This window comes from Myzus persicae, unplaced genomic scaffold, assembly GCF_001856785.1.
Source record: "Myzus persicae strain clone G006 unplaced genomic scaffold, MPER_G0061.0, whole genome shotgun sequence".
In the NCBI taxonomy this organism is placed as follows: Eukaryota; Metazoa; Arthropoda; class Insecta; order Hemiptera; family Aphididae; genus Myzus; species Myzus persicae.
Window position 1 is genome coordinate 186,801 of NW_019101855.1, and position 17,381 is coordinate 204,181.

At 27.9% G+C, this 17,381-nt stretch overlaps 1 protein-coding gene across 2 annotated transcripts; it reads right to left on the minus strand.

Moving 5' to 3' along the window:
* Positions 1-5,818: 5,818 nt before the first annotated feature.
* On the minus strand, positions 5,819-11,279 carry LOC111030598 (pre-mRNA-splicing factor CWC25 homolog). 2 transcript variants are annotated; one of them, XM_022310167.1, is made up of 5 exons: positions 11,046-11,279; positions 10,840-10,959; positions 9,000-10,243; positions 6,413-6,675; positions 5,819-6,347 (listed from the first exon to the last, which is right to left on the minus strand). In XM_022310167.1, the coding sequence occupies exons 2-5, from the start codon at positions 10,931-10,933 to the stop codon at positions 6,248-6,250; spliced, it is 1,701 nt and encodes a 566-aa protein (XP_022165859.1). In that variant the 5' UTR covers positions 10,934-10,959; positions 11,046-11,279; the 3' UTR covers positions 5,819-6,247. The 2 variants fall into 2 exon arrangements, with proteins under 2 accessions (XP_022165859.1, XP_022165860.1); XM_022310168.1 differs by having other exon boundaries at positions 11,029-11,279.
* Between the last annotated feature and the right edge of the window lie 6,102 nt (positions 11,280-17,381).

Genomic DNA, 17,381 nt, shown 5'->3' on the forward strand with positions numbered 1-17,381 from the left:
AGTAGGTACCTCCGCTTACATACGTTTTTGCACGCGCAGAAAAAGTATTTATTTAGCTTTAATTCGTTATTAAATTATTATTAGCTATACAATATTTCCATTGACAGAATAATAAAATGACTAAGGTGAACTCAATCGCACATCGGTGCACACCACACAGAATCGATAAATATTGATGTAAATATTCTACCAATAACTTATATTATCATTTTTTCGTATAATCGTGAATAGTACTACGAGTAAATACCGACAAGACGAGAAAAATCAACATATCCTGCATAGGTCTCAATCATCATTTATCAGAGAACTGTATGATGTACAAATAAAAAAAAAAATAAAAACGACGATATTTCACTCGTATGAAAATAATTGAAACGTTAATGAAAATAAATTCACCGGTAGCCCAGAGGACTTAGTTATCCTGCGCGCATCAACTGATTGCTCGATTGATATGATGTTGTTTTATAATTTTTGAACAACAACATCCGTATAATAATACGAACAGATTTTAAGAAATATTTTGAATTATTATTGTGCATAAACAATAACAGCATGTACCTAATAATAATGTTTATTTTTTGGTTTCATTCCGTTCACAATATGTATGTTGTTGTTTTTTTTTTATTTTATTGATCTCAAACAATCATTGACTGCAAAGGTCATTAGTTATAAACTTATAACTTATAGATATTGATTACAAGAAGTGATTACATACAGTTGGGATTTTTAATTGGGTGACATTCTTTTTCTTTATATAAGACTGAATAATGTTATTTGTTTAATGAAGTTGATCATGTGTTGGTTATTTCATGGTCAGGTCCAAGTAAGGTCCCTAGGTGGATGGAAATCTAATTCTAGTTCCGTTCTTAATCAAACATTAAGCAGGTGGCTATAATATGTTTGACTGTAAAGATAGTTCCACAGGTTATACAAATGGGGGGGGGGGGTGTCCTCTCTGCCCATCAGGAAACCGTGGGTGATTCGGGTGTGTCCGATTCGGAGACAGTTGAAAACGGTATCTTCTTTGTGGTTGAGCGTGGGGTACTGGGGTTTGTCCAACGAAAAATATCTCTTTTAGTCTCGTTAAGTTGGGTGTTTTGTCGGGTCCAGATGCTTTGCCATTTATTTTTGTGACTTCATTTGTGTATTTTTTTGAGTCACCATAAGACATTTGGTTTACTAAGGGGGTTTCATTAATGTTGGTGGCTATATAAAGGCTTGTTCGTCGGCTATTTTATTGCCTCAATATGTATGTATAATATCAGTTAGCTTGGCAATTCGAAAACTATACCTAGTCATTTCGGTCAAATTTAACAGACAGTAAAATGTATTATTATATCTGTACTTCCTTCATTAAATATCAGAATAAATCAATTCATCAAGTAGGTACCTATACTTGAACACTTGAACACTGCGTTTTTATCTATGTGAGAATAAATAAATGACCTAGGGGTTATTGGAAGTCGTCTGAACACCGAAAATGGTTATAACTTATAACTCACCTGTGTACTATTTAGGTACCTATAATCTATAGACTATAAAATATATTATAATAATATATACAACCAATAAATCGTTCGGTTAGTATAAATAACATTTGTTGTATACTTTATTAACCTAACCAAAATTGTCGACAGCGAATTAAATGGTGCAGGTATTACACTTGAATTCGTAAAAATAAAAATATAAAAATTTCTCGCGTTATATTTTCAGGACAATGCTCTGTTGTTCATTTTCAGAGGAAGAAAACCGGTAAACAGCTCTTAAAAATTACGCTAAAAGAAAACGATTTTTTTTTTTTACAATAAATATAAAAAAAATAACACCTCAAGAGATAATCACTGGTTTTATTGAGGTGCACGCATACTGCATGTCAATAATCGTCCTGTAGGTACACTGCCCGCGTGTTATTTATTATGGTGTACCTATGTAAAGGTAGAACCGAGTAGAGGTACCTACAAACATTTCCAAAACTCATCAATCAAACATACATACATATTACATATTATATACCTCTATATATATATATATATATATACTTAGATACCTGTATGTACATCATAATACGGATGTACATATATAATATATATATTATATTCATTGTGTATAATGTATATATAAATATATACCGCGGGGGATTTACTCATTTAACATAGATAGGTATATATATCTTTACCATCGGTAAAAAAGTCTCTACCAAATTTTAATCAACTTAGATCTATATAATAATAATAGTAATAATATAACAACATACTTATTATAATACCGAATCAAATTTATTGAAAACCTATTTCAATTAGTGTCAATCACAATTCCCAGCTGTTAAAATCGAATGGAGTGAGTATAATATGGAGCACGTTTTCCATAATAAAGTTTATATAATTAACATACCATATTCATTAATTATCTGGTCGATGATTATTTTGATTAGTATTCAAATAACTAAATAGTTACCTACCTGCGTAGGTACTTATAATATAAGACGGTATGCTAAAAATAATAGAATTTGGTAAATTTTTTTGATAATAGTAGACAAACTTATAAGGAATCTTGCAGTATTACATTTTCAAGTTGTTTAACCGAGTTAACATTTTTTCGTAGACATTAATAGAAAAAACTAATAATAATCTAAAATTTCACATGCCTATAATTAGTTCAACATGCATCAAAATATTTTGAACATTTTATTGCACTTTATACACAATATTACTATTGTGCTGCAATATTTTTCTCTTCAATGAAAACACTTTAAAACAATTGAAAAACCATTTTTTTATCAAATAATATGGGCACCTACCCACCTACTGTAATTCATGTCACAATTATTTTCCCAACAACAGTAATATATTTGTGTACCTATAGGTATAGCAGGTATACATTTTTATCAATGCTGAGGCGTTGAATATAATACATTTGCGTGTTGCTTAAATATTTATTATTTTTGTAACTTCGTAAAACGAATTAAGTTTGGACAGTTTGGTAAAAATGTGTATTACATTATCTACTATTATAGTGCATTATGAAAATTAATTTCGCATGTATTTGCATAATTGGGGTTTTGAGAATTTTACTGAGTGTATTATTTTTGAATATTCTTATATAAGCCTATTTTTCTTACAGTTTACATATAGATTATTTTTGGAAAATCTGCAAATCATGAATAGCTATAAGCTATCAGGTTTTTTTTCTTCACTTTAATTCCGAAGATAATTAATTTTTCAATTATTATTATAATATTATCAAATATCAATAGCATATATTGAATAAAAGCTCCTAAATATAATAATAGTGATTTTCCTTTGGTATATTTAGGTATTGCAGCAGCCAAAAGGTAGGTACAGTAACATTGTACCTATACCTATATGGCTATATTATAATATATATTAGTATACTAAAATACCTATAAACTCTTTGCCCCAGGTCTAATTATACCTTTAACTTTTAGCTAAATAGGGATTATAGGGGTCCGTGGTCTAATGCTTGAAATAGATATAAATTTTAGCATTTTAAAGTATGTAGGTTGTTATGTCTTCAATGAGTTATAAAATGTAAACACACATTTCATACAGATATTCAATAGTCGTTTACTATACGTCAATACCTATGTTGTATCCACTTGGCACTTAGTAGTTAGTACGGCCAGGGAACAGATTTTCTTTCGATCACATATTTTTCGTTGAGTAATGATAATGCACATCTGATTACGCATAATATCATAAATCATGATAGGAATGTTGAATAAATTATTTCAAATCATGTAACTGTTTTAAATATTATTGCATATTTGGACATACCTACCTAGTATCTACACGCCCATCGTGTACCTACAATTAATTTTACATTTCATAAACGTGCGTTAACGTTCTACGTTAATAATGTTGGGTCGGTACTTTTTTTTTTAATAATTTAAATCTATTGTATCGATCAGTAATTGTTTATACCTATAGATAACTATAAGTGTGCAGGTCGATAATATAATACGTCACATTAGTCGATTCACTGCTGTAAATTCTTAAATTTATTGATTTGAAACTTTGTATTAACTGTTTTATATTAAAATTTCACAATCTGTTATCTGTACAAGCAGTAGGTACACTTACGTAAGTACAACAAGTAAAAGTGCAGCATACGACGCTGCCAAAATCAGGAAAATTCCGCAAATGACAAAAAATTATTATTTTCTTGAAAAATACAAAATTATAAAACAAAACTGATTGCATAAGAAGTTAAATTAGTACTTGGAATAAATATGAGTTCAGTTACTGAACTTCAGTAGCGTTTATACATGGAGAGGAGAGCACATACCCATCGGCCTGGAGGGGGCAGCGGCGATCGTCCATCATTAAACTTTTTTTGGTAGTGCTGTTTTCATAAATAGGTAACTTATTCTCTTATTATCCATGAGCGTATTATTAATTTGTTGTTATTGGCGATATCAGGTCATTTTTCCGCTAACTTAAAACTGGATAATAAGTAACTATAAATTAATAATAACTGGTAAATAGGTACCTAACTAATAAATATAGGTAGGTATAGTGAAGCGGCCAAGCGAGAATCTGACCTAACATAGATCATTTGCAAATGAAAATGAAAGATCTATATTAACACTTCAGGTCTTTAAAAAATGTTAATGTATTTTTATATTATTTTTTAATTAATATAAGCCAATATGGAGAGTAAGAACCACTAACCAGTACCTACTGTGCCACACTTGTTGCGAACCTTTAGGAGTAAGACACATTTCTGTTTACTGCCAAAACTATATGTATAACACACTACACACTTATACATTTCGGACAACCTATACGATGAAGTCCTAAATCCACAAGAAGACAAATTTAAGGAAATTCTTTACGTTATAGTTACGTATAACTCAAATTATAGGTACCTACACTAGGTGTCTAGATAGGTATCTACCTACATTATTGTACCTATATAGGTACACTTAAACACTTTTGTTATTTTAATGTCTAAATATTTTTTTTATAAGCTTAGCATTTAAATTTGTAACATGAATAAAAAAACAAATAATTATAATAAGATAAAATGTATTAAAAGATAAATATGTCATTGAAAAAATAACTGTTGACTTTTTATGTGTATGGGGAGGGATAAAAGGCGTAAAAATATGGGGCCCCTCAGAATATTTTGAGGTGAATTACTATTTTTAAATTGTTTAAATCAAGGGATGTCAATGGTTGACTACTTGATATTCATATACGCCACTGAAGGTCCTGTCCTAGTATGCAACTACATAAATCAAGGTAATAATTAATTAATTATAAAAAATAAAGTATTCATCGAAATATAGCAATGGTATTAACAATTTTTAAAAATGATATTATACTTTTTTGTACTCGCAGATTTTTCTAATATTAAAGAACACAATGTGTGATAATAACTTAAAAGTATACTGGACAAAATAATAATTGTTTTTCAAATGTAGGACATATTTTAGTCTATAACATTTAAATTATACAGAAATAATTACCATGTTAAAATGCAATAATTAAAGCACAATACATTAATATAATGTCAATGCACTACTTATTTTCTCTGATATGCGCTGCATAGCAAGTTTGCATCCAGTAGATCAGTAGAATCAATTGTATGTTCTTGGCTTTAATATTAGTGTGAATCATAGAGATATTGATATTATAATTTATAGAACTATAGAATTGTATGTCTGAAGTAAAATTATATATTAATAAACTTCAAGTAACATAGATTACCTGAATTTCTTCATAGGATTTTTTTCGATATTTCAATTCTCATGCAAGTTATATGTATGTAAAATATTACATTTTAAAAATGCTCATAAATTGGAAAAAATATTAATATCAACAAATTCAAAGTGCTAACATAGATAATGTTCTTAGCTTTAGGTTTGATAATACATGAATTCAATCTAATACTAAAGCTGACACCACAAGATTGGTCCAATTGTATACAAATTTGCTTGTTGCACATGGGCCAGAATAAAAACAAATAGTGCTGAAATTATTTTTACAATTTGAGTTAGATAATATAAATGAGCTCTTGATTCACATTAGATGAATGTGAATAAATAAATCAAATTAACTTTAATGTACAATAATGATAGTATATAATTGAACTAAATAATTTAAAACAAACCAACTTAATTATTCCATAAAAATAAATACAAAATTCAAATATCATTAAAGCTATAATGATCTCAATTATTAGCTTAAAAAAACAAGATTGATATACATTCAAATACACAAGATTAATCAGCAATACTATTACTATTTTTTTGTAGTTTATTGACATTTGACTTGATACTTCTTTCAACACTGACTTGTGAAGCTGCGTGTGCAAATTGTTTACTGAAATGTTTTTTACATGTTAATTATTTTTGAAATACTTAAAAACTTTATAGATAGGTACTTACATTAAAAACTCTTTATTATATGGTTTCTGTTTTTCTTCCTCTTTTTTATCTTCCTTTCTATAACGTTTCACATTAGAAGAACGTTCTTTATCTCTAATTTTAGCATTTTCCATCATTTCTATTCTCATTTTTTCCATTTCTTTTTCTGTCAATTTCTTTTTCTTGGCAGGGGGTGTTTTGGCTCGAACAATACTTGAATTTTTTTTTTCTTTTATAGATGCCGGACTAATAGATGATCTTTTTACAATTTTACCTTTAGGAACCTATTAAATAATTTATTGTATTAGAGTACATGCTAAGACACAAATAAGATATACAATTTGCAAGTTATAGATAGTGGCTTACATACTATATATTAACCAAAATATAAAGTGACAACGTTAGCTAGAACTAAATAGACTATTGTCTTCATTGGAAATTCACATAATTCTTTTAATAAGTAAATGTGTTACATGCGTAGCTAGAAGTGTATAAATAATCAAATAACTATAGCTACTTTTGTATAAACAACATTTATATTTTCTTAGATAATAAAATACAATCCAAATTGCATTATATTTTATGTCACGAGAATAAAATTTACATTTTATTGTCATTTGTTAAGACAATTATAATTGAATAATATTGTTTCTTGTTAGTAGCCAATAGAAGAATTTTAAAAAAAAATTGCGTGTAAATCTACAATACTTTATTATAAGCATTTGAAATTTACATTTTGACAAACTTGAATATTTGCGCATGAATTCATAATTATTTATCACAACATTTTAGTGTTATAATGTAGTTCAAAAAGCAAGTATTACCTGTAGATACTTGAAACATTCTCCTATTACTCAAGTTATTATGTTCTAGACTCAATGAAATTTTCAAAATATTTAAAGCTATTAGTAAGCAATTTAGGAATAAGAATTTTTATTTTTATGTGTTTATAAAAATTTTTAGGCACAGCCAAAACGCTTGACAATTAAATACAACTAATACAATAACCCCCATAAATAGCTCTTTTAGAAATTAAAAAACATAGGCTTGTTTTTTTAAGCTTAAAATTCGATTTTTTTAACAAAATCATAAAAATCACAAAATGTATAAATTATTTTTTTTATTTAAAAATATATAAAATGTTCAATTTTTATAGCTAAGGCTTGAAAAATGTATAAGGGGTTCTAACTGAAACCTAAAAATATAAATAAAAATATTTAATTAAGCACAATTTATTTTTATAGTTCAAATTTTGACAAAATTTTAATATATCATTATATTTTACTACACGCAATGACATTTTCAAAATATTTTTCAAAGTTATAGTTTTTATTGCATTAATACTAATAGTGAAATAAATTATTATACTAGCAATAAAAATGTAAGAGAAAATATACCATTTTTTTGATTAGAAATTTAAAAAATTAACAAAAATTAAATGAATAAATACATTATTACATTATTATGACTAATAGAATCATTTCAGTTGTACCTAATAATGTTTTAATAGAGATGACCGGGGCTCGTAAGTTCATGCATTTGCATGTTTTTTTTGCTACACAGAAAAATATGCTAACTGAGATACAAATCCGTTTCATAACAATAGTAATAATAATATGAAGTTTAATAGTGCATGTTTTTGCATGTTTTGGGTGTAAAGGCATATTTGGCATATAATCGTTTTTTTTTAGAGTTTATAGCGCATATTATTTCATAAAAAAATTGTTTGGAAAAATATTTGAAATGTTTCTTGTTTCTTATTTACTTTCCCGTTTACTGAATGATAGTATTTTGATTTATTTTTATTTTCGTGTGACTACTTACTTTTCTAGTATTTCCCTATTTAGATTTTATGCGTTTTACTTAGTACCGGGGAAACAATTTTATAGCTACCACTACCATCCTCCGCCATGTATATTTCCTCGTCGAAACGATACCTGTACAAGCATATACACCTGTACAAGCATGTACACCTGTACAATGTTTCTTACCAATCCGCATCTACAATTTTGTACACTGGTACAGTATAGTTTTCTTGCACACGCCAGTCGCCGATGAGTTGTTTAACTGTACGAGTAGAGAAAATGTCAAATAACTAATATTTCATTACAAATATTTTCATTGTAGGTGCAGGATAATGGTGTGCAAAAATTAGACAAAAAATGACTACTTAATTAAAATTAATAAAGATGACGATTCCATATGATTATATGAACTTCACAAGTATTCATTTTATTAATTTTGATTGTTATATATAAAAATTAAAAGGAATAAAATACTTTTAAAATTAATGGATATATTCTTATTATTTTAAAATTTGCTCATAAATATTTTACATGATGCATATTTTGAGTGCATAATTTAAAGATGTAAGGGCATTTAAATGCATATTTTAGAACTTTTTAGTGCATATTTTAATACATATTTTGCCAATTTTTAGTGCATGAATGCATGCTTATTTGTGCTTTTTTTAGTGCATGAACTTACGAGCCCTGGATATGACCCATATTAATACCCATGGAATTTTAATAGTGATGTCTATAACATTTTGTCTTGGTTATTGTAATACTACTAATACTGGAAGATTTTATTAATTTGAATATCTTACTATTAATCCATAGTTCTTGTTTCCTCTGTGTTCATCTTTTTCACTATCTGATTCAAATTCTGGACCATGTCGATGTTTGGAAGTCTTCTTCGCTGCATTATTATTCTTTTTTTCATCATCTGAACTTGACGAACTACTGGACTCCTGTCTGTTTTTATCTTTTTTAATTTCATTTGTTTTTTGATATTTATTTCCTTTTGGGGGACTCTCTGATGATCTACTACTTTGGGTATTCAAATTTTTACGATGTCCATGCCTATTTTTTGAGTCTTTGGTGGTAACCTTTGACTCATGTTCTTTGTCAGTACTTTTTGGTCTATGATGGTGGTCATTACTTTTAGTCCTATGTTTACTAGGTTCAAGGGCGCTGATTGGTTTTTTACGTTCTAGTTCTCTATCTGAACTTAATGATCGTTTTCTTTTATTATCATGTCGTTTTTCTCTATTTTTAGATTCATGTTGTTTATATTGTTCATCTTTTCTAATATTGTCACTGTATTTTTTGCTATGATCTACTTCAGCATGATGATTATTTCTATATTTATTTTTTAAAGTTTTATCATTTTGTTCATATTTTTCTTCCGAGATGGATCTGTTGCGTTCATTTCTTTTTTTTTTATAATCTTGCAGATTGCCATCGCTATCATCAGTACTAACTGATCTATGTTTTCTATGATGATTATCATTTTTATGATGTTTATATTCCTTCGTTGATTTATTTCTCTTAGGAGAATCTTTATCATCTGCAGATGAAATTGACCTCTGTCTATCCCTCTTATTTTTGTTGTCTTTATGCTTGTCTTCTCCATATTTAAGAGATTTCTTATCATTTTGTTTTTTGTTGTCTCGTTCAAAATTGCCAGACTTTCGTAAATGTTTTTTTTTCTTGTTTGTCGATTTTTCATCTTCTTCAGAACTGGACTTATCTGTCTTGCTTTTTTTTTTATGTTCTTTTTTATCTTTATGTTTAGTAATCGACAGTATCTTGCCAAGATCTAATCCAGCTTTTTCATATGATTTCAAACGGCTAACTAGTATCATGTCTAACTGATGATCATCAATAGTATGTTTCTCTTTTTCGATATTTTGTTGTTTTTTCAAGCGCATTGGATTTTGAAGAATTTTTTGTGTGCATTCAATTTCCCGTTTTTTTATATTAACCAATGGATCTTCTGAAATTTTTTTTGTCAAGTCTACTTGAGAAAATTTATCTGTTGAGCATATTTGTGGTGGCAAAATTGAATCTAAAATGCATACAATAATACAATATGAATATAAATATAAATTAAAGACAATATGTTATGATGAGTATATTGAACTTAAATAAAGGTTTAAAATAGTCAGTTTTGAATAACAATCAAATTATAATACATTGATTAAGTACCTATATCAATTAAAAAACTTAATAAAATAAGCAACAACTATTTTTCATACCTACTAATTTATTGCCATCATTAAATATTTCCAGCAAACTTATATACATTTTAATTTTGTTAACCTGAACAGTGAACATAATTCAAATGATTATGATATATTTAATTCAAATTAAAATTGTCATTTCTTAGACTTAAAATGTTTTAATGGCTAAACATAAATATTTAAAAAACCATATATAAGGTATCTAATTTTTAAAGGATGAAAAACATGTTTAGTGTTAAGTATCTAAGTACCAACTGAGAATTGATATGATGTTTAATGTCAACATAAAACATTTCAAAAATCAACTTTAATCCATTGTTAAATATAAAAACATGTAATAAATAAACAATTGTACATTGCATATGAATAATATAAGATAAACTATAATAATATGATGTGCAATAATTTTATTGACAATTACCGTTATCTGTGCTTTCACCATATTTTCTATCAATTTTTTTCCCCAAAAGATAGTCGTCTTTTTGTACTCGTGTACCATCGTACATCCAATCCATGATAGATTCTTTTAGGTATTAAAAACCTAAAACGTATCAAATATATCTGAATTAAAAACAATGGACGTGTTAAACTGGGAATTAAAATAAATTACCAGTTGCATATATTTACCAAATTATATTCAACGATTCAGCTTGAGATGTATCACACTCAATTATGAACATAAAATGTACAGATACTTTTAATTACGAAAACAGACAACACCATAAATGTATTCAGGAATTCAATTAGTTATGGTATTTCATTATAATGGTCGGATGTAATCCAGTATCCACAAAAACAATTTTTTAAATTGCACGCGTTGTTGTTATTGTAAACATAGATTGTAAATATTATAATTTGTAATGTTGCTATTATCAAAAATAGATAACAGCAACAACGGAATCATCAGCATTTTCACCGAAGACATCGGAGCGTATCAATACGTATCGCTGTATCGGCATGATTAATGTATTTGTTAATTTAAGTCATGCGCATTGTGTATCGGTTCAGTAACGAGCGTTTTTCTTTTCGAAGGTACGCACGTGTTGTCACTTGTCGTAGATCTGTTATTAATTTATAACTGGTCTATTCGTCATTCGTGTGGCATACAATTGAATATTGATACGTTTAAACTGTAGACAAATTGGCGGACGCATCAGTTGCTACAATATTTAATATTATTATTAATTATTATATTATTCTGTATTTCTGTTTTCTGTATATGTATCTGACTGAGTGACACATAAAAAAACATATAACATATTAGACCTGTTAATAATAAGCCCAATATTGATCTGGCCATTCTGACTTGTGTATAATTAGATATGCGCTACAATGCTAATTACAGTAAGACACATGCTAGTTGCAACTCTGAGTCGTGTTGCATAGAAGTTAAGGTCCACACACACTGGAGGCGGTAAATTATTTTGTCTTGGCGGTGCCGGTAAATCGTGTCTGGACTTCTTTTACCGCTACCGCTACAGTGTGGAGGAGGACCTCTATTTGTGTTTTTACTTTTTTTTTGGAAAATATATGCAATATTTTGAACCATGACCTATCATACATTTTTAGCTTGTGCAATTACGCATTTGTACATAACCTTAATACATAAGTATAATACATATTATGTAAATAATTAAAATGGATAATTCGTTATCACTGTAGTACTGTGTCACGGTCACAGATAACAGATTATGGACCTATCACCTAGCAAAATATCACGGAACAATATAATAAATTATATAACAACTTCCTATCAAGTAACAACACCTATTCTAAGGACATAGTTACAGTCTACAGAGACACAGAGTATAATATAGACTATAGGTACTCCGTATTGATGTATTATAGTCTGTATAGGTACCTACTAATCATTACTCTATCTCTATAGGTATGTTAATTAATTGGAGAGTCAATACCTAATTTGAAATAAAATGTAGATATTGCAGTACATTTTTTTTTTATGTAATATAAATTATAGTATAACTAGGTACCTCCCAGCTCCCTTTTAAAGTTTGAACATGGTTTGAAAAAAGTTACAAAAAACGCTTATATTTTTTTTAAATTAAAAACAAAAAAAAAAATTTTAAAAATTTGTCCAAGGCATTTTGTAGTAGTTATTAATTTATAATATTTAAAACAAGGAAAAAAAAAAGCAATTTTGAAATTGGTTGAATTTTTATTTTGTTTTATACCTGATAAATATTGTTCAAAATATCCATCATGATTTGCTACCTACTTGCAAATATTGCACGAGTAAATTGGATAAGCCCATGAATCATAATCTTTGTAACAAAATTAACATGTCACTAAAAATATCTCACACATTTTTTAATTACCTATAACACATAGGTAACACTATAAAATTTCGTTACAAAGATCATGATGGACCTATAAAATTAACTTGTGAATAACACTTCATGCGGTGGACAGGTGTATTTAACAATGATATAAAAAATAATACATACAATTTCAACGAAAAGATAATGCTTGTTCTTTATTACCTAAACCACAAAAACCATACAGTTTTAGTATTTTTGAAAATATATCTAAGTTGCTTTCATTAATACAAAATACAACCGATTTCAAAATTGATTTTTCTTAATATTATTATTAATACATACGTAACTTAACAAAATGTATATTTTTAAATAAAAATTCTATGTTAAAAACAAGGAAGCTATTATAGCCAAATATTACATTAAAAAAAAATAATAGTATTTGCATTTTGAGTTAAGTACCTATAATTCTCAGTAAAAAAATATATTATTATAAATTCGTAATTATTATTTTATTATTTTACTTAATTAAAATTGAAAATATATAAACTAAAAAGAATGAAATTTGAAAACTAGTATCTTATTTTAAACACAGATACTTAAAGAAAGTATTTAAAATACGTGTTTGCTTATAGATAGGTACTTAATAATAGCAGTAGATATTTATAAATATACTTATTTCTTTTACTGAAGTACTTTACAAGGGATATGCGTCAATTATTATTCATTAGTCGCCGAAAATAATTAACTCAAAAATTGTTCGAGTACGAAAATTATTGTTCGTGCATGCATTGTTCATATTTTTATCAGTTTATTGTTAATTCAAAATCGGTCTATACAGCTATTAATAAATTCAAATGTCAATTGAATTAGTTTTTTTTATAAATAGTTTTACACATACACATAATAGATAAATATACCTATATAATAGTATATAAAAATAAAATACTATGTTGTTAAGTATTTGTCCACATTTGTGGATGTGATTATCGTTGCAATTGAACATTATATGCAACACCATGAAGATAATAAATTGTTCTACGGTTATTAATTTATTATAGGTAATCTGCACTCATTTTTTTTAAATTTTCACTTTTATTTTGAAAAATTTTTGTGATTGTAGTTCTTGACCTGTAACATACTGCTGAATTTTTAAAGTATTAATACTTTTTTCTTTTTGGAGTGCATGTATAAATCTCCAAATTGATGAATGTTTGAATGAATTAAGTGTAGACAAAAAACTATTGTGCCATCCTTCAACTGAATTTTTACTATTTAAATATTTATTACCTACTGTAAAATAAAATTGGACGGACAAAATAGTGTCGTATGATTTTTGTGACAAGTGTGTGTTACTGTGTTAGTATTAATATTGTTACTAGGTATAGTACTACACTATTATTCCAGAACACGTAAGCAATGGGATTTTTGTGTCCATTAGATAATCCATATAATAATATATATACATAACGATCGACATGATTTTAAAACGTGTTTTGCAATAAGCCACTTTTCACACTGTTGTGCTGTGTGTGTTAAAGATACCTTAATGCAGGTTATAGATTACAATATATATTTTTTGATAATCAAGTCTTATTTTTTTCACGAACGATTTGTACGCGAACAATAATAGGTATTGTCGTATTCGAATAATTTTCCTGCGAATAATTTACGGGATACCCTTTACAAGACTACCCATAGCTTAAATATAATATAATTAATAGTTAACACACAAGTACATAACATCAGCATATCACCTTATAATAGTGTAGACAGTGTAGTGTAGTAATATAAAAAATCTACATGTATAATATCTTCTCCAGGTCACCACATCATGTGCAATATAAAAGAATGATCTTAAATCGTAATAATATGACGTGGTCACGATGCAAGTCTGAACCTCGTTCAAATCGATATAGCTACGCGTATCTCCATAGTCCAGACCAGTTAAGACGTTATATTATACTAATTAGTAATTACTAGGGCTGGGATTTGTATGCAAATAGTAAGTACATAGTTATTTTAGTAAAACATGGTAAATTAATTATTGCAAATGATAAAATCGTTTCACGTCATTTGGAATAAAATAAGACATATTTTGTTTTACATGTTTTTACATATTTCGTCTTATACATACATATTTTTACATTATTTCAATACTTGTAAAATAACTGTTATTTTTACATATTTCGCAAATTTCGACAAAAATTCCAATGTGTAAAATGATTTGTCAATTTACATCATCAAAATTGGTGGCTTAATAGTAATTTAAACTTCGATAATAGTAATCGTAAAAATTGTAAATGTGTATAGTAGGTATATAATTTAATAATTATATTTTAATTTAACAAGTTTACATATTTTTGAATTTTTATTTTTATTTATTACAAATTTCTTAATTTGTACTTCATATTTTGACCATTTCAATTACAAATATATGTACATATTTTTGGTTTTTTATTACAAAATCTCAGCCCTGCGCCCCTACCCAGTGGCGTATATACGAATTATTTTCACTATGGGCCAATTTATCAATTATCACTAGTCAAGCATAGCCATAATTATAGGTACATTTTTAAGGGAACAGCTGCGTGGTTATATAACTAATAATTATGACATATTATACAGTACAAATAAAAATTGCGCAATTCAATTTTATAATTATTATGTAAAATTAATTTTTTGTTTCTTTTTTTAAAAATATTGACAGTGTCGTTTATATATTTTAATGTTATCTTACTTTGAATTTAACATCAAAGTCAATAAGTCATTAAAGCAAGTCCCGTGAATATAACATTTCCTTGTTGATTCCTCAAAAATGACTTTAATCAACCGGCTAACTTAATCATGGAGAAAAACTGTAAACAGTGTAAATATGCATGCAATACTTTAATTAAACCTGCAATTTCACTATGGGCTCTGGCCTAGGGGGCCTCCCCCCTATATACGCCACTGCCCCTACCAATCACTAGGGAATGGATTTGAATAAGAATTTCATTTTTTTCTGAATGTCCGAAAACATTGCTTTATAAGCACAAAGTTCATTTTATACATCATAATTCATAAGGAATTGAAAAATTTAACTTTTATTTTAAATTTTTTGACATTTTTAGTGCATTTTTTGTTTTTAAGTCATTGTTGTATGAGAATGGATACAATCTGATAAAAAAATAAGTTAAAATTCATTCTAAAAGAGTAAAATCAAATATTTATTTTGCCTCGTTGCACTTCTGTTTTTATTATTTATTATATTTTTGAACGATCAGAAGAATGTGACCCCAGCTATAATATGATTGTAGTCGAACGAAATTTTATTGTTGACACGTGTAGATACTTAGTTATTCACATCACATACACACATGCAATTTGATAAGGACATGATAAGCTATTAATATCAAATTTCTTCAATGTTAACAATAATTCCAAGAGAACCTTTAAGTGCATTTTTTAAAAAAATTTCTGTTGTGAGTGCATTACTAATCACTGTACTAGATTCTGAGTGGCAATACACTCAGGTGTAACCACTGATAATATATTAGGTATATTATATATCTGAAAAAGTACATAAACGTCATAAACAGTGTCTCCGCAGCCAGGATTAGGAAGGGTTGGCCGTTGGGGAGGTTTAAATATAAATAAAACTAAGTTTTTTTTACAGTTTTTGAATAAACATAATAAATTCATTACGGTACAAAAGGCAATGGTGAGAAGGGGGGTTGACCCGGGGGGGGGGGGCCTTGCTACTCCACTGAAAGTAACAACTATAGCAACTGATGTTACGGCCTACACATATCTACCCTATCTATACTGTGTAGCCGTTTAAAAGCGTAATAGTGTGACTCTTTTGAGACGTTTTCAGAAGCGAAGTTTGGTCTCCTTATAATATGTTCTATGAAAAAATAGTCGTCATGATAATTATTATACATATTATGAAGTATAATATTATCATTTATGATTTATCATGTTGATAAATTGATATTATTTATGTGTATTAATAATGTTATGATGATGTAATTAGATGCCTAATAAATAATAATTAATGGTAATTATGTATCACATTTCACAGTAGGTACCTACTCAGTTTAAGTAGGTAGCATGACGTATAAAACGAATCAGAAATCAGAATGAAACAATTTATGAAAAAACGATAATTCTGACCAGCTAATTCTATCTAGTATCGTCTATCATTAATATATTTTGTTGAGCGTCTTATTATATCCATTTCGAAACCGGTCAATATACCAACTCAATAAAGAGTTATTGATTATTGACATGCGTTGTTCGGATATTCTATTGATTCCTGAATAATCCAGATAATATTGTATTGACGTATTGTTTTGTAATTATGACGTGTAGTAAGTGGGCCGTATACCTAACCTATAGGTGTGTCGTTATCCGGTAATGCAGTGGCGGAAACAGGCCTAAAACATATTATCGTTTAATTTTTTTTCTACATAACTAGGTACTATAAATAGCTACTACGACTGTATAATTCATTTATTTGACTTCCGGCACGCCAACCACTCGGATTCCTACATTGAGTGAAGAGATTCAGTTCAATATTAAGGGGGGGGGGTACTTTTTTTTAATTGCTCTAACAATAATAATTAAACAAGCAATAATGAAACATTTGCATACCACTCCCACAGATCACTATAGTATATGTATATTAGTATATTATTCAACA